The following is a 22843-nucleotide window of genomic DNA, read 5'->3' as shown; positions in this document are numbered from 1 at the left end:
AGGGCACCATTGTTACTTCTGTCCAGTGTTTGAGGACGCCCCCTCCCGCCCTGGTGTGCCACGCCCCGACTTGGGTAGAGCAGGCTGGCTCCCCACCCTGGCAGGGACTGTGTGCTATGAAAGTTCCTACCAGGTAAGGAGAGTGCCACCAGGGGCCCGTCTGTGCTGGGAGCCGGGCTTCACGGTGGCACAGAGGAGGAAGCCCTGGTCACTCACCTGCGAGGGCAGCACTTCTCTTAGTTACCCAGGAAGTGGTTGCACAGGCAAGACTCAGCCCTGTGGGGAGGTGATGCCTCTAGCTCCCGCTGTCCCCTGGGTCCTATCTGAGATCTCTCTCTGTTCCTCTCTCTAGGCTTCCCCCGACACCATATGGGGCTCTGTGTGTGTCTCGACCCCAGTCCCTCCCCCAGCCTGGGGCTCTGTCTCTGGACCTCAGTGGCCCTCTCTGAATCTCTCCCCTCCCTCACATGAAACAGCCTGCATGCCTGGGATATTCTTTTTAATGGTCAGGTTACCCCAGGTCACACAAGCGTTTCCTCCAAATTTATCCCAGAACTTTAGATCAGCCTTGCTTGAAAGTGATGACCTTTGTTGATCTCCGGCTGTGGGTATGTGAGTGAGGAGCCATCTGTCCACAACTCTTCAGAGTCCCCACCTCCCCTGGCCAGAGTGAGTAAAAAGGGGCAGGGGGCCAGGGCTGTGAACCTCAGGAAGGAATCTGAGTCACCTGGCCCTGCAGTCCTGCATTCTTTTAGAACAGTTTCTCAGTGTAAAGCACTTTCAGAATTGCCTGGGAGGACTGTTAAAGCAGGTTTCAGTTTCTGATTCAGTTGGTCTACGATGGGGCTCAAAACGTGACTCTAAGAGCTTCCCAGGTGATATTTATGCTGCTGATGCAGGGATCCCACTTTGAAAACCACTGGAAAGTTCTGTCCGATTACCTGGATGCTGGAGTCATCTCAGGAGTTTTAATTGCTGATATCTGGTGGCTCCCATCCCGAGAAAGTGTTTTAATTGGTTGAGGGCAAGGACTGGGTATCTGGAATTTTTTTTTTAACCCCCAGGTGATTCTCATGTGCAGCCAAGTTTGAGATCCACTGTTCTGGATACTTGCTACTAAGCGTTGGCTAGGAATCTGTTAGAAAAACAGAATCTAGGGCCTCCTAAGTTAGCATCTGCATTTAACAAACCCCTCAAATGATTCCTGAGAAATCTGAAAGGCTCTGCCCCATCCAAGGACCACACTTTAAATAGCAAGGCTCTGCATCAGTAACTCTTATTAAACTCTAATGATCATGCAGGAAGTTTGTAAAAATACAGATTCCCTAGGTCTTTGTGGGCCTAAGAACATTGCATTGTTGCAAGCAGTCTCCCCTGCCTTGCCCCGGGCGATTCTGGTGCAGTTCTCACTTGCATCTCCCTTAAAAGAGTTACCCTGCTTTTCTCTGCCTTGAGGGGGTGGGCAGATCTGATTTCCCTTCCTGTGTGCCTCGTGGTTCATGAAAGCACCAGCGCCTAGCAAGTTCTTAACCACAAATCATTCCTCACTTTCATCCATTTATTCATTCAACAAACGGTTACTGGGTGCTTTCTACTGTGTAGTGCTGGGGATGCAAAAATCTGGAGCGGGAGATTCAGATAATTACGAAAATGATGGTATACGTGCAAAAGCAAATCCGAATGAACAGGGCTAGCGTGAGCATTCAGCACGAGAGGTCAGGGAAGTTCCCCCACCCCTCCCCAAGGGTAGACCACTGAGCTGAGATCTGAAGGACCAGTAGACGTTAGGAGGCAACCGTGGGAGGGAGACGGGAAATCTCATCTGTACCTTCTGCGGCGTCCTCACAACACCGAGGAAACGGAGGGGCAGTGGAGAGTTACTGTCCCACAGTCACGTAACCACTCAGAGGCAGGACAAAAACTCCATGCCTCCATGGCGCTTTCCCAACCAATTCAGCTGTGCTTGGGGCACTGTCTCCTGCCTCCTTCCTTGCCTTCCTTCCTCTGAGTGTCAGAGATGTGCCAAACACAGGAACTTGGAGAAAGACCATGCAGCTGAGAGGCAGGGACCGGCCTGCCCTGCCAGGGCACAGAGGCGGAAGGATGCGCCCAGCTCCCAAGCCTGCCTGCTACGCTGCGTTTCACACGCTTCAAGAGCGGGCACCGCCCACTGGCCACAGTATTGGACACACTGGAGTGAATGATAACAGGACCAACGAAGGGGAAGGGGTGGACCCTCTAGCCTGGCTCCTCCCTCTCAGCTCAGGGACTGTCTCGATTGGCAGATAACTTCAGCTCGGCCCCCGCTTTGAAGGCACCTGTCTGTCTCCCATTAGGTACGCTGCCTTTAACGCCCACTCTCCATGCTTCCTCCGCTTTCCCCGCCCACTTCCTGGACCAGCCAATGGCTTCAGGGCAGAATATTCCCCCCACGACCAATTGAAAACGGCTCTAAACTTGACGGACGCCTTCCCGCCCCTGATCAGCCTAGCTCCTCCCCCCGACCAATTGGCTCGTGAGAGGGGGGCGGGTGTATCCAATCAGTACGACACAGGCCTCTGGATTGACGCACGAGTCCTCGCGCTGGCGTGTTGTGCCCGGAGGCGGGAGGAGGAGGAGGAGCGGGGTAGAAAACCTGAGCCAATCCTCGCAGCCTGCGCGGGAGGCCAATCGAATGCCGCGCCTTGGAGCGATTGCCCAATCGGCGAGAGGGGCCGGCCACATCCCTGCCAAGAACCAATAGGACGCACCCGAGGAGCAAGAGCGACGTGCGGCCGGAGCAATGATAGGCCTATATTCGGGGCTCGGAGGCGGGTCGGCGCCAGAGACGAGAAGAGCGAAGGGGAGGTCTCCTCCGCCGCCGCCATCTTGGACCGGGCCCGGTCAGCTTCCGCGGAGCCATCGGCAGACGCCGCGGCCTCCCTTGAGCCCCGACCCCGTCGTCAGAACAACCCCGGGCCCTCTTTCCCCCACCCCACTTCCGCTTCGCGCCGCTATCGCGATAGCGCCTGGGCCGCGAGAAAAAGGCGGCGGGCGCTCGCCTCCCCCGCCTGTCGCGATACGCTCCTCAGCGGCGGCGCCAGCTCCTGTGGTGAGAGCGTCAGGCTCGACTGGGCCAGACCCCTTCCCCTCCTCCCCCGGCGCCGTCGACCGCCTTCCCTGCCGCCTCCTGCCCCTGTGACCCCGCTGCCTGTCGCGACATGGCCGGCGCGGCGCCCCCGCCCCCGTGCGGCCCCGGCGCTCGCCGTCCGCCCGGCGGTGCGCGCCCCCTCCCCCGCGCCCTCCTCCACGCCCCTCGGCGGCGCCCGGGGGTCCTCCCGCAACCCCAGCCCCGCGCGGCGTCCGCGTCGGGCCCCGGGGGGTGTGAGGGTGTGCTTGGTGCCCGCCCCTCTCCGCGTCGGTATTGGCTCCTCGCTGCAAGGATGGAGGCGCCCCTGGCCGCAGGTGCCCGCCTTCTCGGGGCCCAGGTGCCTGCCCCCCTCGGCAACAGCCCCCTGTGCTGGGGGGCGGTCTCTGGGCGAGGCTGCCCCCTTCACGTGGGTGTGGGGCTGCGAGCCCCCCTGACGAGCACCCCGCTGTGGGGAAGCGGGTCACCCTTCCCGGGACCAGGGCTCCCCTCTCCGCTCCCTTCCCACCATGGGTGCCACTCTCCTCTGGAGATGGGGTGGGAGATAAACTCCCCTGGAGTGAAGGTGCCAGCTCCACGAGTTGAAGCCTCAGCCAAAGTTTCCACCTCTAGTGAAAAGTGCCCCCGGTTTAAGGCTCCCCATCGCACAGCCCAGGCCTTCCCCGCTGGGGAGTCTGGGCTGTCCTGAGAGAGACCGCTTCGGGCCTCAGCGGTTAACTGCCCGGGGCCGGGCGTCCTCCTCTGGCTTTGTGGATGTGCTCTCACCTGGATCCAGGCTCCCTACCCGCCTGAGCCTGCGCTTCCTCTTGATGTCACTCCCTCCTTTGGGTCTGTTTGGTGAGGCTTTTGAGCTCTGCTGGGTCTCCGGTACCTGGTCGTCTCTTGGTGGCACTTCCCAGGTTCCTGCTTTCTCCACGTCATTAGTGATCTCCCGGTGTGGGCACCACAAGCACTCTTTTTTTCTAAGTAGGGACAGCCTCTCAGCCCAGGGGCTGTCACCTCCCCCAAGATTTATGCTCCTGCCCTTTTGGTACTGGTTTGATGTTTTGATGCCCTCCACGACTGCCCTCACCACATAGGCTATCACTGCCCTCAGTCTGAGGCTTCTGTCTCCATTCACATCAGTCCCTCCGCTGGGGTGTAATCTTTCCAGGAGGCAAGGATCCCACCCCGTTGGTGGCAGCAGTTGTAGGAGCAAGGCTCGTACCTACCCATACCCACCCTGCTGATAACCCCCTGAGAGTAATTGGCTTCTTCCGTCTGAGCTTCCTTTATTGTGAGGTGTGTGCTGTGAGGGCTGGAGTTGTGCTTTTTTTTTTTTTTTCCCAGGATAAGGAAATTTTCTCAGTGTTGCCTTCTCCAGGGGTAAGGTTTCTGCCTTCCTTGGTATTGGTGACTCTTGGATTTGAGATATCCACACCCCTCTGTGTGCCCCCCACTGTGGGACCAAGGCCCCTCTCAGGTGTTAGTGCTCATGACTTACGCTTCGGCCCGCTGCTTGTGATGTCCCACAGTGTGGCACTGGGCTTCTGCCCTCTCCCCTAAGGCACAAGTTCCTTGCTGTGGAGGGTATAAGATGCTTGAGTTGAGGTGGAGACCCCACTGTTGTCACCTACCCCAGGACGAAAGATGCCTTTGTGTAACCTTTCGAAGTGGGATTCCCAATCCCCCGTTCTTGGTGCTGGGCCTCGCAGTGGGGAGATAACTCCCTCCACCCCAGGACCTGACACTTCCACCTCCTGGAGTCTCAGATCCTCCATGTGATGGCCTCAGCAGCCTCCCAGGTTAAGGATGGCTTTCCAGCATCACTTCCCAGCAGGCCAGAGCTCATCACCCCATGGTACTAGGCCTCTCTACGGGCACGTGACCACCCCCAGGATTAGGGACCGCTGGGTATTAGTACCCAGGACTAAGCCTTCTGCTCCTGCTGCCCTGCTGCTCCTCAGGCCTTTGTGTGGCAGTGTCATCTCCCCTGACGTGAGGTTTGGAGGGCTCTTCATTAGTTTTAGCCCCTCACTTTATGGTTGTTGGCTCCTGTGGATCTGGTACGCTGTTCACCCTACCCACCCCCTCGGCATAGGCTCCTTACTTGTGGGGATATGCCTTTCTCCTGGACGAAGTCTTTTGGTTCAATCTCCCTGACCAAGGTTCCCAGATTCCTTAGTGCTGTTTGAGAACAGCAGCTCCTCTCTTTCTAAGGTGCCTGCCTGTCTCGGAATGGGCCTGACATGATTACTTCCTCTGGAGCATCTCAGTGGGCCCCTCAGAGCAGGGGGCTACCAGCCCTTTAAGTCTGAGAGTCTCCTGTGAGGGTGTGAGGGCATCTCTACTTCAAGACTCAGGCTCCAGCTTCCTTTCTCCTTGGTCCTTTCCTGGGGATCTAAGGTATAGGCACCCTCTTGATATGAGAGTTTTCTTTGGCAGAGGGGACAGGGGTTGCCTCTGCGGCTAAGGCTCCTGCCCACTGTAGTAGCCAGCCCATCTAGGGGTGCGAACACCCAGGCCCTGGGAGCTGCCTGCCTGGGTCAGATGGTGTCTGCTTCCAGTCTCAGCTGTTGCTTACTTTGAGGTTCTGTCTGATACATCACCTCCCAGGCTAGGGCTCTTTTTCCCCTGGCACCTTGCTTCCAGCTCCTTCAGTACCTCCTGCTGCTGCAATCTGTTGTCCCCTCTGGGGCTGGGTGTCCCACCCACTTGGTGTGGGAACTTGAAGAAAGCATCCCTTCCCTAAGGTGTGCAGTACCTTGCCTCTGCCCCAGGAACCAGGCAGAGGCAGGGAGGACGAGCATTTGGGGAACATTCCTGCACTCACCCCACACCCCTGGGCAGTAAGAGGCTTTTCTGTGTTGGGACGTGGGAGCTAAGACTCATGCCTGCACACCTCAGTGTTGGGGTCCAAGCCCTCGTGTGAGCACATGGATCAGAGGCACTTGCCCCATCTCAGTTTGAGTCCCCTCTGTGTGATTGCCTCCTGGGTCCTTTTTTGGCTGCTTCTCCTTCCTGGAGCTGGAATTTTCCGTGTTGTGATTGGGCCCCACCTTGGCATGTCCACCAACCCTGAGCTAAGGGTACTGCTGTTCTTCTTGCTTGGCCCTTCATGAAAGAGAGTCACGTTCCCCCAAGTCAAAAGGTCTGCCCCCATGCAAAGCGGGTCCCTTAGAGGGGACTGGCCCCGTTACGTGGGCTTCTGGTTCTGGGGTGTGCTCACAGATACCCTGTCGACTGGTAGCTACGAGCTACGTGTGATTTAAATTTTAGCTAGTTAACATAAAAATTTTAAATTCCGTTCTTCGTTGCACTAGCCACGTTTTGAGCTTTTGAGCATTCAGTGGCGCAGATAGCCCAGGTGTAAAACAAGTTCTGTTGGACGGGATTGTTCTTGAGATGTTCCCTTCTTGGTGGGTGAGGGCCCCCTTGGTATGACTTCCCTCTGGATTAAAAGTCTTAGTCCTCCATGTATACAGGACTCTTTCTGCCTGGACATTGGGACTGCCCTGGGGCACCCTGCCCTAGGCCTGCAGAGTGGGTGCTCCCTGGACCTCAGTAGAGGCCCCCTCTCTGAGGGGGCGACCTCCTGCCGCGCAGGCACACGACCTTCCCTCTCCAAGGCTCCTGACTGCTCCTGGTGGTCTCGGTGTCGGGCCCCAAGGTGCAGCTTTGCCTGGGTGAAAGCTGCTGGTGACTCCCCTTTGACCTCAGTCTCCTCTGGGTTGCGTGCCACTTCCTTTAGGATGGAGACACCCATCTGTCTAAGTGTTGAGTGCTTGTCTGAGGGTTTGCGTTTCCCTGAGTCCGCGTCACCGGTGCATTTGATCTGTAATTCCTTGGTGTGCGCAGAGAGCTCCTTCACAGCTAAGTTCCCCTTTCACCCTCTCATCTTTGAAAGAGTTCTCGCTTCTCCTGGCCCCCTCTTGGGTGCTACCTTCTTCTCACAGATCTTTTTGGTATTGACCTCTGGGTTAGGAATATTATCTCCTTTGGTTTAAGGATCCTCCTCTAAAATAAACTTTTTAGAGGTCAGGGTACTTGGGATCCAGCCCTGCCTGTATGGGTGGGTTTAGCTCTTCACAGCTATAGGCATCTTTCGTCCCCCTCAGCCACTGTACTTCCCCTTTGTCCCTTACGGCTCATACCTGTGTACACAACATCAGGCCCTTCTCTGTGGGATGCAAATTCTGTTTGTTTCCTGACTTGTCTGAAGAATAACCTCTTCCCGGGTTAGGATTCTGGTCACCTGTGTGCTTGGCTCCTCTACAGGAAGTGTGGCCTCCAGGTCTAATGCCTTCCTCCCTGGCAGTCAGCTGTGTGCTGCATGACTTTCCCTGTTCTAGAAAATCCTTTTGGGTGTCATCTGGGGAGAAGGTACTCTAGGAATTTTCCACTTCCTGGGTCAGAGGCACACAAAATGTGTATCTCTTTGATTCTTTCAACAAACTTCCCGAGTCCTCTTGTGGGCCAGACCCTATGCTGGGCAGTCAAGGCAGCATAAGGAGAACTGGGCTAAGTCTCTGTCATCAGTTAGGAAATGCATCTTCCCCTTTACCATCCCACGCGCCCTGCTATTCCCGACCTCGTCCGAGTCTCTGGGTTCAGACCAGCCAGGGAATAAATGTGTGTCCCCCTTTCCGATCTCTCCAGCAGCATCCGTCTCCAAGAGAGTATGAAGAGAGCGCGTCCATAGGGCAGGGAAGATGGCGGACAAGCGCAAACTCCAAGGTACTAGGTTGACTGCCTGCTGCCCGTGGGGTCATGTGCTCGCTCTCTGGACCTCCTCCTCGGATACTGCTGCCTTCGCAGGGCTCTAACAGCCTTCCTTCCTCCCTGGCTAGGTGAGATTGATCGCTGCCTCAAGAAGGTGTCCGAGGGCGTGGAGCAATTTGAAGACATTTGGCAGAAGGTACAGGGGCCGGGGCCCTAAAAATCTGGGCGGGTCTCCAGGGAGGAGAGACTAGGACGAGGTTTGGGATCTCCTGAGTGTCAGCTGGGGAGAAGACCTGCATATCCAGTGCTGAGGCCCTCAGAGAAGCAGCTCTGAGATGGACGGGGGCGCTGGGGAGGACTGTGCTTAGTGTCCCCGGTCCGTAGATAGAGACTGGAGGTTTCCCACTGGAGGGGTCACTAGGGCAGCCAGAACCACACCGACACCGGGATTCTCTCCCTCCCTCAGCTCCACAATGCAGCCAACGCGAACCAGAAAGAAAAGTATGAGGCTGACCTAAAGAAGGAGATTAAGAAGCTTCAAGTGAGGGGGCTGGGGGCCTGGACTCCTGTGTCCTGAGGGCGGAGGGAACCGGGAGAGTGGACTGCTGGGTCCCAGGGAGAGGAGGGGACTGGGGGACTCGGTGCTGCGTCCTGAGGCACTCTGACTGTCTTGCTTTTCCCGCCTCCAGCGGCTGAGGGACCAGATCAAGACATGGGTAGCATCCAACGAGATCAAGGACAAGAGGCAGCTCATAGACAACCGCAAGCTCATTGAAACGGTAGGAGCCCAGAACTCGGTACCTGAGGTGGGGGAGCGGGTTCCTGGGTCCCCAGAGGTCTCTAGAAGAGTAGGTCTCTGCCTTTTGGGACAGGAAGAGGCGAAGGGCTGGGAGCCTGAAGGCTCCCGGGGCTCAGGGCCAAGTGTCTGCTGGCCCCGAGTCAGCTGTGATAGCCCCCTGCCAGCTGTGCTCTCCACAGCAAATGGAACGGTTCAAAGTTGTGGAGCGAGAGACCAAGACCAAAGCCTATAGCAAAGAGGGCCTGGGCCTGGCACAGAAGGTGGACCCTGCCCAGAAGGAGAAGGAGGAGGTCGGCCAGTGGCTCACGGTGAGTCGGGGTAGAAGAGGAGGTGACCTGGGGGCCCTGGCCCCTGGTTGTACAAGAGGACTCCGGCTGACCGCCTGCTTTTCCCTCCCTCCCCAGAACACCATTGACACCCTGAACATGCAGGTGGACCAGTTTGAGAGTGAAGTGGAGTCACTGTCGGTGCAGACACGCAAGAAGAAGGGTGACAAGGATGTGAGTGGGGGGGACCCTGTGCCCAGAAGACAGAGGTGGGCCGGCTCTTCTGGCCTGTGGGAGTCAGGGTCAGGGCTTCTGAGGCAACCAGGGCTGGCAGCTGGAATTAGGGGGTCAGGGTGGTGCAAGGAGGAAGTGAGGCTGTCTCAGGGGCCCGGCCTGGGTTGGGGAACAGTGGATCCTTCAAGAATAGGATCAGTTTGTGGGGAGGTGCTAAGCTCTGCTTGGGTCACAGAGCAAGTGACCTGAAGGACACCTAAGGCAGGAAGGTTGAGGAGTTGCAGCTGTGGCCTCATGGCACCTAGAAGGACCCAGGGCCTAAGGAGAGGACAGAAGGTGTGGACAAGGCAGGACATGGAGAAATGGTTGATTTGGCCTAGGGAGTAGAGTGGCCTGAGACAAGCCAGGAGCCCAGACTCCAGAAACCCAGGACTGTAGGGATGCAAATTGTATCTGCATGTCGGCACAGGAAGTACAGGGGACAGAGAGCTGGGGCTGAGAGAGGTGCTAGAGCTGGGTGTCTGAGCCTGAGGTGCTGGGGACCCGGGGGTTGGAGGGGAGGGCCTTGCAGAAAGGGATTTGGAAGGGGGGCTAAGATGTTAAGTCTCAAGGGAACTGGAGCCTTGGGAGGGAGCCTTGGAGCCCGGCCTCTGAATCTGGGCTTCCCCTTAGGGATACAGGGAGGGGGTGGGGGATCATGGTGGTAACAAAGTTGATTGTGATTCTAAGAAGTTCCCTGCAAACAGGGTTTGCTGTTGTTACTGTTAGAGCGAGACAGGGCGGGGCTGCTTCTGTATTCCAGAAGGTGGTCGGAGCTGGCGACTGGGCTCAGCAGAGGGGTGGGGGCTGCACAGGGATCTCTGGCTCTTCAGAGGTTTCCAGGGACTTTGGTGGTGGGAGGAGCTGTGGGATCCCTGAGAGATCAAGGGTGGGCAGACCCTGGGAGGGGCTGGTGTGGAACCTCTGGATCTCCACAGGGGTCAGGGACTGAGGATGGGTTCTGTGGGGCAGGGGGGGCCAGGCAGGCGCCGTGCAGCCCCTGAGCCTGGCCCTGGGCTCGCCAGCAGAAGCAGGACCGGATCGAGGGCCTGAAGCGGCACATCGAGAAGCACCGCTACCACGTGCGCATGCTGGAGACCATCCTGCGCATGCTGGACAACGACTCCATCCTCGTGGACGCCATCCGCAAGATCAAGGATGACGTCGAGTACTATGTCGACTCGTCCCAGGACCCTGACTTCGAGGAGAACGAGTTCCTCTACGACGATCTGGACCTCGAGGACATTCGTGAGGCCCGGGGTCGGCCTGGGGCCGCTGGCGGTGGGGCTGGGGGAGGGCGGCCCAGCCCGCTCACACACCCTCCCCACCCCACAGCACAGGCGCTGGTCGCCACCTCCCCTCCCAGCCACAGTCACATGGAGGATGAGATCTTCAACCAGTCAAGCAGCACGCCCACCTCTACCACCTCCAGCTCTCCCATCCCACCCAGCCCGGCCAATTGCACCACGGTGAGGTCTGGGGGTCTGAGTCCCTGGGAGGGCATGGGGGCAGGGGCCGAGGGAGCAGGAGGCTGGGGGTCTCAGAAACATCCTGCGGGAGGGTGTGCAGGTACCCAGGGTCTGGGCCCTAAGAGCTGTGGAATGCTGACAGGGTGGTTAGGGCCACACGTGGGTCCTGGTGCCTGGGATGCCGAGGAGGCCGGGCAGCGGGACACCTGGGAAGGGACCGAGGGTTGGATTGCTTGAGGAGAGCAGGTTCCTGGATCCTTAAGAGGCTGGCATGTGGTGCTGGGCCACAGAAGACAAGCACCTTGGGGAGCAGGGTGGGCATCCCAGTGAGATGAAGGGCATAGGCACTCGAACAGCTCTGGGGCCAGAATGTTGATCTGGGTTCGGGTCTGGGAAGTTCAGAGATTGGTGTCTCTGTCAGGCCCTAAAGACACATGGGCTTCTGGCTGTGTCTCTCAAACCTTAGGAAAATTCTGAAGATGACAAGAAGAGGGGACGTTCGACAGATAGTGAAGTCAGCCAGGTGGGTCCTATGGGCATCAGACACTGATGGGCGCAGCACTCGCTCATGCGCTCATTCCCAAAGGCTCGCTGAGGCCTGAGTAGGGCCACGGTGCTGGGCCTCGGGGTCAGAAGGTGGTGCTCCCCTGATGGGGGCCTGGAGTGCCAACAGGGTGGGTCCAGGTGGGCAGGCAGACAGGTGAGTGGCTGGTGCTGTGGTCAGGAGAGGCTGCTGGGGAGGGGTGGCTGCCCTGGGAGCTAGAGGGAAGATACATTCCTGGCTGAGGCAGTGACAGGTAACACAGGCAAATCGTGACTGAAGCTTGGAAGTGTGGAGAGGTGAGCCTGGCCAGGTCCGCCAGGCTGGCCAGGAGCCCAGGGCCTTAAGTTGTCGGGTGAGGGGCCCACTCCTGGTGGACCAGCTCTGAAAGGGCCTGAGAAGTGATAGGTCAGAAGTGTGACAGGTTTCTTCTGGGGACGCTCTGGGCCTTGGCTGTGTGATGGTTTGCACCCCCAACACCAGAGCGGGGTGCCTCAGTTTCTTTTTTCCCTTGGTGAATCCTGGGAGTTCTGCTGCTGTCTCCCCAGCGGGAGCATATTTCAGGACATGCTGCTGCACAGGAGTGCTGTCTTCAGGCAGGAGGGGAGTAGGCCTGAAACCCTCAGTGGGCTCATGGAGGCCTGGTCCTTGGGGGCCCCGAGGCCGGCATCGATGAGGTGCTCGTGGGACCCGGGGGCCGTGTGTGATGCCAGGAACGAGTCGGCACCTAGTGAGTGCCTGGTGCCCGTGGGCATCAGGGGGCAGTGAGGACGGCAGTGTGGGTTGTCTGAGAGCGAGTTCTGTCGGCTCGGCCTTGGGGGTTTGTGGGCACGTTACTGGACTCTGCTTTGTGGGGTGTTGGTCATTAATTAATGGTCCCTGAGTTGCTTAGGACCTTTTCAGTGACATTCAGAATTACCATCCTATTTTCAGCTGTTTTCCCCTCTTCTCTTGGACTTTTTACTGAGTCCATTTAATCTCAGACTGAGGACATTTATGTGTTTCCCACCACTCCCCTATCACCAGAGAGAGGGGTTTCTTTTATACCCAAGTTGTGTCTCAGATCCCTGTGGGACATCGTGGGGAGATGTTCAGGCAGGTCGTGGACACTGGGGGCAGGCTAGGACTGCGTGAGCATTGTAAGGGTGAAGGTGGGGACTGAAGCCAGGAAGGCGAGCGAGGTCACCTGGGTCCCTGGGAAGGGAGGGGCAGCTGTGGGCAGCAAGGCCAGTGAGGAGGATGGAGCCTTGTTCCAGGGGAGGGAGGGTGTGTGAGAGGCTTGCTAGACCTGGGTCCTGACTCTCTGCTCTCTACTACTTGCAGTCTCCGGCCAAAAATGGCTCCAAGCCTGTCCACAGCAACCAGCACCCTCAGTCCCCAGCTGTGCCGCCAAGCTACCCCTCTGGTCCCCCGCCTACCGCCTCTGCCCTGAGCACCACCCCTGGCAACAATGGGGCCCCTGCCCCGGCAGCACCCCCAAGTGCCCTGGGCGCCAAGGCCAGCCCGGCGCCCAGCCACAACTCGGGCACCCCCGCCCCCTACGCCCAGGCTGTGGCCCCACCAGCCCCCAGTGGGCCCAGCACCGCCCAGCCCCGGCCCCCCAGTGTACAGCCTGGTGGGGGAGGGGGAGGCAGCAGTGGAGGTGGTGGAGGCGGCAGCGGTGGTAACAGCGGTGGAGGTGGAGGTGCCGGCAAGCAGAACGGTGCCACCAGTAAGTGGGGAGATGGCGGTGGGGGAGGGGGTCCTGGGGTGGATGCTGGAGGCCCCTTTGCATACCCTCTTCCCATCCCCAGGTTACAGCTCAGTCGTGGCAGACAGCCCTGCAGAGGTGGCTCTCAGCAGCAGTGGGGGCAGCAGTGCCAGCAGCCAGGCTCTGGGCGCCCCATCTGGCCCCCACAACCCACCTCCCAGCACCTCGTGAGTGTCCAGCCTCAGGCAGGGTTGGGGCCAGGCAGCCTTGTGGCAGGAGGCGGCCCAGGGCCTCCCCTACCGTCGCCACATCTTGCGGATGTGGGCCCTGTCCTTGCCAGCTGGGGCTTCCTCCCGAACGGTCTCCCAGTTGGCTGGGTGCTGTGTCCCCCCTTGTTTCCAGTTGTGGCATCGTACACATTGGCGCCCCAGCTTTGCCCTAAAGCCTTCCTCATCTAAGTGCAGTTGTTCTCAGAGCCCCAGCACACCCCTGTGGTGACCTGCTGGAACGCGCTCTGACTTCCCTTTTCCCGGAGGAGCTCTTGTTTTCCTCTCCCACCTTGTCCCTTTTCTGTGTCCTGCCTCAGCCTTCCTGACTCCATCGGAGACACAGTGAAGGATCCCGGTCACCCTTCCCCTCCCCAGCTACCCCTTCAGGTCTTAAGTCAGGGCATCCCACTGAGTCCCTGTTTCCCAGAAGAATGCCCTGAGAGAGGGCTTAGCCTCCTATGCAGGGGGGGTGGGAAGACCCCCTCCCCGGTTCCCTCTCCCCCAGGTGCCTCACCCCCCTGGCTCTCGGTGGGCTCCCCTGAATGGGGGCCGTCTGCCCAGGGAGTCCTGTTTTGTGGCTGGAACAGTCACTGCCCACACTCTCCTGCACAGGCCATTCCAGAAGGCCTGCCTGTTTCCTAGTGTATGTTTAGCCGTACGGTCTCTGGAAGCATCCTGAGGGTGATTCATCCCACTTCCAGCTCTTTACTGGGAAGTGATCCCAAGGGATAGGTACTACCTTCACCCAAAGAGTTTCTCTCCACCTGTGTCCCTCAGCCTGCCCCGTCTTCTGTGCATTCTCCCTTTTTGACTCCTTCCCCTGATCACTCTAGCCTTCCTTTCCATCCTGCCCTTGGGGGCCCTCCTCTGAGCCTCCAATCCTTTGTACCCCTTCCCAGGAAGGAACCCAGTGCGACAGCCCCGACAGGGGCTGGGGGTGTAGCCCCAGGCTCAGGGAACAACTCCGGGGGACCCAGCCTCCTGGTGCCACTACCTGTGAACCCTCCCAGCTCCCCAACGCCCAGCTTCAGCGAGGCCAAGGCAGCTGGTGCCCTGCTCAATGGACCTCCACAGTTCAGCGCTGCCCCGGAGATCAAGGTGGGCCCCACATGTCCCTGGCGGGCCCTGAGCCTCCATGTGTCCTGGCCCCGCATCTTCAATCCAGTCGTTCGCTGTCCCCTTCCTCCAGGTCTCTACCTACCATCTCCACCTCCAGCCCTCACTCTGTCACCCTTCCTTTCTCTCCCCTTGCCACCCCTGCACCCTCGCCTCCTCTCTGGGCTCTGCACCCCTACCCCACCCTGGGCCTCGGTCTCCATCCCTCCGGGTACTTTCTTGCTCCTGGTCTCCCAGCTGTACTTGCTCGCTCACTCTCTGGTGTCCACCGCCCTCTCCCTCCTTCCACCCCGCAGTCTCAAACCCCATTTCTCCTTATGAGACATTACTTCACACTGCCTACTATCCAGCTCCCCGCCCTCTTCCCTTCTAAGAAAACATTTAAATCAAGAAAACACTTGGCATCTGCTTTCAGCCACTTTGTGCTGTGACTGTACCGGGTTCCTTCCTTTTGCACAGGGGGCAGAGCTGGACTGTCTGGGGGCGTGTCTGATTCGCGTGGCGGGCAGAGGGTGCCATGGACCCACATAGGTGCATCTGGCTTCACGTGGGGAGACAGCCCAGTAGGGTTTCTTGAGGGTGGTGACGTCTAGGCTGGGACCTGGACCAGGTCAGGTGGGTCACAGTGGCAGGAAAGGCCAACAGGAAGGAGTAGCTCTCCTGTGCAGGAGTTCTAGCAGGAGCTGATCCCGGAGCTGCAGCTAAAGGCGAGGCGGGGTTCATCAGGGAGAAGAGGAGAGGGGCGTCCGCTCGGCAGGAGGTAGTGTCTGAGAGGCAGCAACAGGACCAGTGTGTAGACCCTCGGTTGCACAGGAGGCAGGGCAGGAGCGCCCCCACTGTCAGGGCCCAGGCCTTGCATTGCTTCCTGCACCTTCCTTCGTCTGGAAATGGAAGAAATCAGTTAACTCCTCAAATATGATACGATTCTTTGGAATAATCTTCATTAAGTTCTCAGAATACTTTCCAGCCCAGAGTAATCACCAAAATTTTAGAGGTACAGTGGACCAGAAATTCAGTTGTATAGTTTTCCGGAGAAAGGGATCAGTCGCTTTGAGATTGTCAAAATGGGTTCATAATGTTTAAAACAAAAATACTGGGGTGAGTGATGGGGAACTGTAGAAAGGTTATGAATGATGACAGAAAAAGATGTGGTTGGAAAGGTCCCTCTGGGGCCTGTGCGAACAGAGTGGTGTGGGGTGTGAAGGTCGGGGCGGGAGGGGACAGGCCCCGCAGTGCAGCTCAGTCCCTCTGAGGGAGATTTAGAAGCAGGACAGAGAGGCCTCGGTGACGGAGGGGCGTGGGGAATGGGATGGCCAGCAGAGTTAAAGGTGACTGCTGGTGGCCAGAGATGGAATCCCAGAGGGGGCAGGAGCCCGCCCTGTGGCCCCACACCAGCCACGGCAGAAGGGCAGGGGGTCTCTGATGCCCATGGTGCAGCTGGCAGTGAGTGGTGTCCTTCCAGGTGGGGGTGGGGTGGGGTGGGGGTTGTCCTGTGACAGTGGTGGGCTCCGTACGCACCCTGCAGGCTTCCTCCGGGGTGTGTGGCTGTATTCAGCATGTATCTTCAGAGTCTGGTGGTGTGTGTGCCAGGTGCCCCTCTGCCAGGGGCCACTCAGTCGTGTCCAGGTTTTCTCCCCTCTGTTAGGGGCTGCGGTGGATATTCTTTTACACTAACCACCTCTGCTTAGCTGAGCCTCGCCTCCCACCAGAGCGGGTGGGAGTGTCAGCCCTCGGCCCTGGACCTCAGGCCGGGCACCTCTTCCCTCCCCAGGCCCCTGAGCCTCTGAGCTCTTTGAAGTCCATGGCAGAGCGGGCAGCCATCAGCTCTGGCATCGAGGACCCTGTGCCCACGTTGCACCTGACAGAGCGAGGTGAGGGACCAGGTGGTGGGGGCGGGCCAGCGAGGAGGGGCTGAACGCACCAGCCTCACGGGCTCTCCGGCCCCACCTCCGCCTCCCCACAGACATCATCCTGAGCAGCACGTCGGCGCCCCCCGCCTCGGCCCAGCCGCCACTCCAGCTGTCGGAGGTGAACATCCCACTGTCGCTGGGTGTGTGCCCTCTGGGCCCTGTGCCCCTCACCAAGGAGCAGCTCTACCAGCAGGCCATGGAGGAGGCTGCCTGGCACCACATGCCCCACCCCTCAGACTCTGAGCGTATCCGGTGAGGGGCCACAGAGGGGGCTGGGACCCCTGAGTCTGAGGGAGGAGGCTGCAACTGGGGGTCTGGTCCCCGTCCTGAGAGACGAGGTGAAGTTTCTGGGCCCTGACCTGGGGTTCTGCACTGGAGGCAGGGTGATTTGATGCCCAAGATGCTCCCTTTGATCCCACCGGCCCATCAGACAGCAGGGGCTGGTGGGCATGGCACTGACCCACCTGTTCCCCCACAGGCAGTACCTCCCCCGGAACCCCTGCCCGACGCCCCCCTACCACCACCAGATGCCACCCCCACACTCGGACACCGTGGAGTTCTACCAGCGCCTGTCGACCGAGACGCTCTTCTTCATCTTCTACTATCTGGAGGTACAGCAGGGCCCCCGGGGCAGCCTCGGGCCCCCCGGCTTCGCCGCCACCGCCGCCGTCCCCCCTCGGGCTGGAGGGGTGAGGTGGGTGCCCCACTGCGGCCACCGGAACCGCACCCCCTCCCCATCCCCCAGTCCTGGGCCCCCAAAACCAGACCCGTCCCTGTCCCCACTTGAGTGCATAAGCGTCAGGACTGTCGAGGTGGAGGGCTGGGTGGGTCTGCTGCACAGCCAGGGAGCCCAGCCCCCAGCCCCCCTTCTGCTCACCCCCGGCCCGGCCCGCAGTGCGCGTCCTGGTTAGTCTCAGCTGCGCACTGGCCCAGCCCTGGGCCTCCCTGGAGACCACTAGGGAACCGCCCCGCCTCTGCCTGCCCCCAGTGAGTCACGAGTCACCTCCGCCCTCGTCCCGCCTTGGGAAAGGCTCTCAGCCGCCTCTCCTCAGCTCTCACCGCGATTAGTTTCTCTTCTCAAAGCTTCTCTGAAAGCAGTTTCCACCTCCTGTCTCACTTTCCTCCTCCTGACCAGCGTTGGTATGTTCTGTGCCCCAGCCCATCTCTACTTGGACTGTCCAGCCCAACCTCGGTCTGTGGCGGGGCCTGGGGTCAGCCCTGTTGCCCTGCCCTGTCCCCCTGGCCCCCACCCAGTTTAGAGGTTCCCTGACCCCCGTTCCACCCTTCCTTCCCCAGGGCACTAAGGCACAGTACCTGGCAGCCAAGGCCCTAAAGAAGCAGTCGTGGCGATTCCACACCAAGTACATGATGTGGTTTCAGAGGCACGAGGAGCCCAAGACCATCACCGACGAGTTCGAGCAGGTGAGGCCCCTCCCTGTGCCCCGCCCTCGGCTCCCGCGGGCTGAGGCCCCACAGAGGCCCCACAGCACATGCAGGCCGGTGGCCCCGCTGCCCCTCCTTTTTCCACCACCTCAGGCCATTCGCCATGCCTGGGCCATCCTTTTCTTCATTCCTCACTTGGCCCACTCCTGGTCATCACAGAGGTCCTAGCCTCAACGTCCCTTCCTCAGAGGGGCCTTCCCTAGCCACACACACAGCCCATGCCTCTGCCCCTCCCCTGGCGTGGTGGGGCTGTGGTGTCTCCCACCCAGGCCCAGGGGCTGCACTGCCCAGGAACCCTGACGGTCCCCAGCCCCCTGCACAGCAGGGGCTCAGCAAACACAAATGGGGAAGCTTTTTTTTTTTTTAACATCCTTCTCACGCTCTGACAATTGATCAGTTGGAATCTCCCACTTGCAAAACACTCTGGAGCCAGACTCCCTGGTTTGGACCCAGCTCTAGCTGGTGACTGTGGACAGTTCACTTGAACATCTGTCTCCATTTCCTTATCTGTAAAAATGGGGTAACAGGACCTACCTTATACAGTTGTCATGAGGATTAAATGCGTTAAGAACATGTAAGTACTTAACGATGCCTGCTATGCAGTAAGTGTCATGGGCGTACTGTACTTTATTTCAGCTCTTAGTCGGTGTGTTCCACAGCGGTTTTCCCACCAAGTCTTTACCTGATGCCAAGCATTGAACAAGGTCCTTGTCCTCAGAGAACTTGGTTCCCTCCCCTTCGTCCTTTCAGGTTCTTTGAGGCATTTCAGCCATTCCATCAGAGGCCAGCCCCAATCCTACTGTCTTCTCTGACACTCACTGCAGGCTTCCTGTCTCCTCCTGGTTTGGTCCAAAGCAACCCTCTTAAGTTAGTATAGTTCCAGGCCTCAGTCCTTCAGAAGTTCCCACTGACCACGGTTGCTAATAAAACGTCTGTCCTGGCTGCGTGCCTGCTCCGTTCTCTAGGACAGGGCTGTGGCCTCAGGGCTCTGTGAGGACTGGACACTAGGACGTACATCACATACGCGGCACCTGAGCAGTGCTCAGAAGCCACAGCCGTCACAAGCAGCAGCAGGATGCTCGGCACACGGGCCCGGGCCTCGGCCCAGCTCTGGCACACGGCCTCTCTGCGCCTCCCTCCACTTCCTCTAAGGCGGACGTGATCATGTCTCCCACCTGAGACGAGCGCTGTGAGGGTGGAGTGAGACGGCGCGTGCGTGCAGGGCTGTTGGCCTGAGGCCTGGCACATCCACGGCCCTAAGAACTGTCCCCTGTCGGCCCAACCCAGATCCCCAACCACCTCCTCGTCCCCTCACTGACCACCTTCTCCCCCGGCCAGGGCACCTACATCTACTTTGACTACGAGAAGTGGGGCCAGCGGAAGAAGGAAGGCTTCACCTTTGAGTACCGCTACCTGGAGGACCGGGACCTCCAGTGACACCGGCCCCTCCCTCCACCCTCCCCTCCCCCCGCATGCTGATCCCCTGCCCAGGTGAGGGCCCTGCCCTGGAAGACTGGGGGGAGGCCCCAGGCCATGGGGCAGCCCCCTCCCCCAGGAAGCAGGGAGGGACTGGGAGATGTTCTCTTCCTCTCAGCCCCACCCTGGGGGCCCGGGGGCGAGGGCTGCCCCCTCCTCCCCTCCCCAGTGAGGGACATTTTTTGGTAAACCTATTTTCATTTTGGAAAATATTTATGAATAAATAGTTTTATATGACGGCTGGCAGCAGCAGCCTCTCCTGTACCCCCTCAGAGTCAGTGAGCGAGGTGGGGCTCCTGCCGGCGGGGGCGCCGGGCCAGCTGGGGGTTGAACTGAGAGTTGTACCGCCTCCGCCGATCATCCACCTCTTCTTCTGCCTGGTGCTCCGGGGCCCCCGTGCCTCTGACCTGGGCCAACAGGGCCTCTGCCCGAGCCCTCTCAGCTGCTTCCCGCCGGAGACGTTCAGCTCGAAGCTGGTCCAGGGACGGGGGTCTGGAGGGAGAGGAGAGCTGGTTCAGGAAACTGGTCGCCCCAGGAGGCCCCAGCCTCCTCTGTGAGGGAGCTGCCACCTGGAACCTCCTGCCTGTGTCTGTCGTGAGGCCAAGGGAGAGGAGGAGACTGGTGCTGGGGCTAGGAAGCTGGCCTCACCACCTCTACAAGTGGGTGCCCCTCCACCGTTAATCAACTGTCTGACACTGAGCACACCCTGGCCCTGTTTCCTCTTCTGTAGAAGATACTGGCCAGTACAACCAGTCTACACTCAGGTGCCTGGCATCTTAGGGACACAAACCTGCTTTTACTCCAACCCCATGGTTCCTAACCTCTGGTCTCAAACTGAACCTCAGAGAGCTTTTGTTTTAGTGGGTTTTATCTGTTAGTATCTAATATGAGATGGAAACTGAGAAACCCTAACACGAGTGTACGTTCCACTAACCATGAGAGCCGCGGCATTCTATCAGCCTCTGGAAGCCCCGAGAACAAGAGTGAAGAAGGTATATGGTGTTATGAAAATTAGCTAGACTTTGCAGACCCCACCCCAAAGGGGTGTCAGGACCCCTAGGGTCCCTAGACCACATGTTGAGAACACGTCTCTAGTCCCTGATGCAGACCCTAGACCCCGTGCCCTGCTGTCCCAACGAGCTTCCCTGGTGGCCTCGTGGCTGCAGCCAAGCCCCAGGCCAGCCTCCTTACTCCTTGGGTCGTCGTTTCTCAGGCTCTTCCTTCTTTTCCTTTCTGCCGTCACTGCCATCGTCACCACTGCGCTTCCTCTTCTTCCCCAAATGTTTCTGCATCTCCCGCAGAGGGTCCAGGCGGTTCTTGACCTTCTCATCTGGTCCTGGACCAGGGGGAGGGCCCCCTCGCCCTGGGGGGAGCTGGTACCAAGGGGGCTGAGTCTGGGCTTCTGCTGCACTCTGGCCCAGGTATGTCAGGATGCCCAAGGCTTTCTCCTGCCTCTCCTGAGGGGAACGGGAGATGTGAAAATGAGAACGTCAAATGTGTCTCCTCCTGGGGGGAAGCAGGGACAGCCAAGGCTCCCAAGGAGGCAGAACCAGTCACTCAGCCAATAGGCTTGTCATGAGCCAACTCTGCCAGGTGCTGGGGCCGCAACAGACCAGTAATACACCAGAGTCGGGCTTCTGCCCTGGGGGCGCATGGGCAGCTCCAGCAGCAGAAAGCACAGGAAGAGGGGACACGGTGGAGCTGCTTTAGGTTAGGGTTCAAAGGCAGGCATCTTTGGGGAGATAATTGAAAAGAAACCTGAAAGAAGCAGCAAGGCAGAGGAGTAACTGAGGCGGGGAAGCAAGGTCAGAGTCTGAAGGGAAATTCCTGAGAGGTGAGTGACTGGATCTGATTTATATTTAAAAAGCTCCTCAGCACTTCCAGGATCCCTATTGTAGGGTCAGGTTAGAGACCTGGCGGGTCTGCCTAGCAGCCAGCAATAACCCACACTTTTGAGTGCTATGTTTCAGTACTGTTCTGAGTGCTGTTAACTCACTTAATCCTCGCCATTATCCCTGAACACTCCTCTGAGTCACACCTGAGGGCAAGGTGCTCCCCTACCCCCAGCTGCACCCACAACTCGAGTGAAGAGGGCAAGACCTACTTACCTTCTCTTGTCGCTTTTCTTCCTCATACTCTCTGTTGCCTCTGGTCACCCCTTTCCCTTCCTCCAGCAGCTCCCGAAACAGATCCACAGGGCCAGAGGCTGGGACTCCTGCTTCTGCTGCTTCGAGCTCAGGTAGTGAGCTGTGCTGCCTGGCTTTCTTCCTTAGGAATTCTGTGCGGGCCTCGGGGGAAAGGAAGTTACAGGTAGAACATTCAGAACCTAGATGTGATTGAAGGAACCAGGACTCTGGTGCTGACCACAGGAAATCACAGATCATGGTGCTGGACGCTGTAAGGAAGGGAGCAGGAGCCCTGGGCGCCTAAAAGAGGCATCTGTCCCAGCCCGGGGAGGGGTGGAGGAATGAGGCAACACCTGGGTTTGTAAGCTACCTTTCAAACAGTAAACTAGAGGGGTTCCCAACCTCGGGAGACTAAGCAATAAAAGCAGGTAATGAAGGCAGCCACAACATGTATTAGAACAGGTGATCCGAATTCCAAGTCGGGCTCCAAGTCACTATCCCCAGTTGATTTGTAATTTCTACTGATAAATGTGAATTTAAAAAGACCTAACTATGTCCCAGTCAGTGTTGACGATCAGATTAGCTAAGGGACTAGAAACTAGGTGTAAACCAAATAGGTTACGAGTTATAAAGAGAGCCTCTGGTGTCTGTGTGTGGGCAGTGGTGCAGGCAAAAGGCTAGCCCGATGGAGCGGATTTTGCTTTCCACTGTCATTTCGCTGTGGTTTCCTCTCTGAAACCATCTCACGTCTCGGCACAATGGAAATGACAGCGTCCCTCCAAGAACGAACGGTGCTTGAGAGATTTTGCAAGTCAAGCGCTCTGCATGGGGACATAACAGCAGGCGCTCAATAATTAGGGGGTTTGTGCAGGCAAAAAGTCGTCTGAGTTTTCTTGAACTGCCCAGGGCTTCATTTATTCACGAGCTCCTACTCTGGACTCAGGAAGTACAGGAGTGGGGAAATACCAAGACCAGGGAGAGGTGGAGGTGGGGGGATCTGCCAGTATGCCCTTCCGAGGCGCGCGGTCCGTAATTCCGCACGGTGTGCACTGCGCCTGCGCGCCGCCCAGACTCTAGGCCCCTCCTGAGGCGCCTGCGCACTCGGCCCCGGAGCCCCGCCCGGCCGGACGTGGAGCTTACCTCTTGCTGAGCGAGTAGCGCCCTCCGCTCACGCTCTTTCTCCTCCTCCCGAGCTTGGGCCTCGTCACGCCGCACGCGGGCGACATTGTCCTTGTTCCGGACGTGCCAGCTCTTCTTGGGTAAGATATTCATGGCGCCGTATCTGTCCACGGACTGGCAGGCCCGCCTCCTAGCACTTCGGATTGGCAAGAGGACGGCCCCGCCCTGTTGTTTCTGCCTCAGCCACGGATTGGTCTAGGGCCATTTGACACACCCCCCTGAATCTGTGGCGAAAGGTGATTGGCTGAGACGCCCACCCCCTCGCCATTAATCACGTGTCGTGTCGCCTAGCGACCGCCTCTTATCAAGAGTCTGAGTCAATCACAAGTGTCCCCGCCCTGACGCTACAAGACGCGACCGCTGACTGGCTAGCACGCCCGACGGGCTCTCTCGCGGAATAACCCTTCACACCAATCCATAGGCCAACACAGTTGATTGGCTTATGTCCCGCCGAAGCC

The 22843-nt window shown here is 58.7% G+C and overlaps 2 protein-coding genes across 9 annotated transcripts; one reads left to right on the top strand and one right to left on the bottom strand.

The window, feature by feature from the left end:
* Nucleotides 1-2836: 2836 nt before the first annotated feature.
* Nucleotides 2837-19317, top strand: CNOT3 (CCR4-NOT transcription complex subunit 3). Of its 8 annotated transcripts, none has more exons than XR_012075404.1 (18): nt 2837-3091; nt 7769-7843; nt 7957-8024; nt 8295-8369; nt 8518-8607; nt 8807-8935; nt 9032-9127; nt 10195-10414; nt 10502-10635; nt 11102-11158; nt 12500-12887; nt 12970-13093; nt 14035-14233; nt 16023-16122; nt 16215-16413; nt 16640-16855; nt 17458-17583; nt 18943-19317. XR_012075404.1 is itself a non-coding variant. In XM_072966566.1 (18 exons), exons 2-18 carry the CDS (start codon nt 7819-7821, stop codon nt 19039-19041), a joined length of 2262 nt encoding a protein of 753 aa, XP_072822667.1. In that variant the 5' UTR covers nt 2837-3091; nt 7769-7818; the 3' UTR covers nt 19042-19317. The 8 variants fall into 8 exon arrangements, 5 of the variants coding, with proteins under 5 accessions (XP_072822667.1, XP_072822664.1, XP_072822666.1 ...); XR_012075403.1 differs by having other exon boundaries at nt 7766-7843; XR_012075402.1 differs by having other exon boundaries at nt 7766-7843; nt 10192-10414.
* On the bottom strand, nt 18212-22744 carry LENG1 (leukocyte receptor cluster member 1). The gene is made up of 4 exons (XM_006219339.4): nt 22347-22744; nt 21189-21368; nt 20272-20537; nt 18212-19572 (listed from the first exon to the last, which is right to left on the bottom strand). The coding sequence occupies exons 1-4, from the start codon at nt 22476-22478 to the stop codon at nt 19356-19358; spliced, it is 795 nt and encodes a 264-aa protein (XP_006219401.2). The 5' UTR covers nt 22479-22744; the 3' UTR covers nt 18212-19355.
* Between the last annotated feature and the right edge of the window lie 99 nt (nt 22745-22843).

Source organism: Vicugna pacos, chromosome 9 (genome assembly GCF_048564905.1).
Source record: "Vicugna pacos chromosome 9, VicPac4, whole genome shotgun sequence".
In the NCBI taxonomy this organism is placed as follows: domain Eukaryota; kingdom Metazoa; phylum Chordata; class Mammalia; order Artiodactyla; family Camelidae; genus Vicugna; species Vicugna pacos.
Note: the sequence above shows the minus strand (reverse complement) of the source record. Positions and strands in the feature narration are given on the sequence as shown.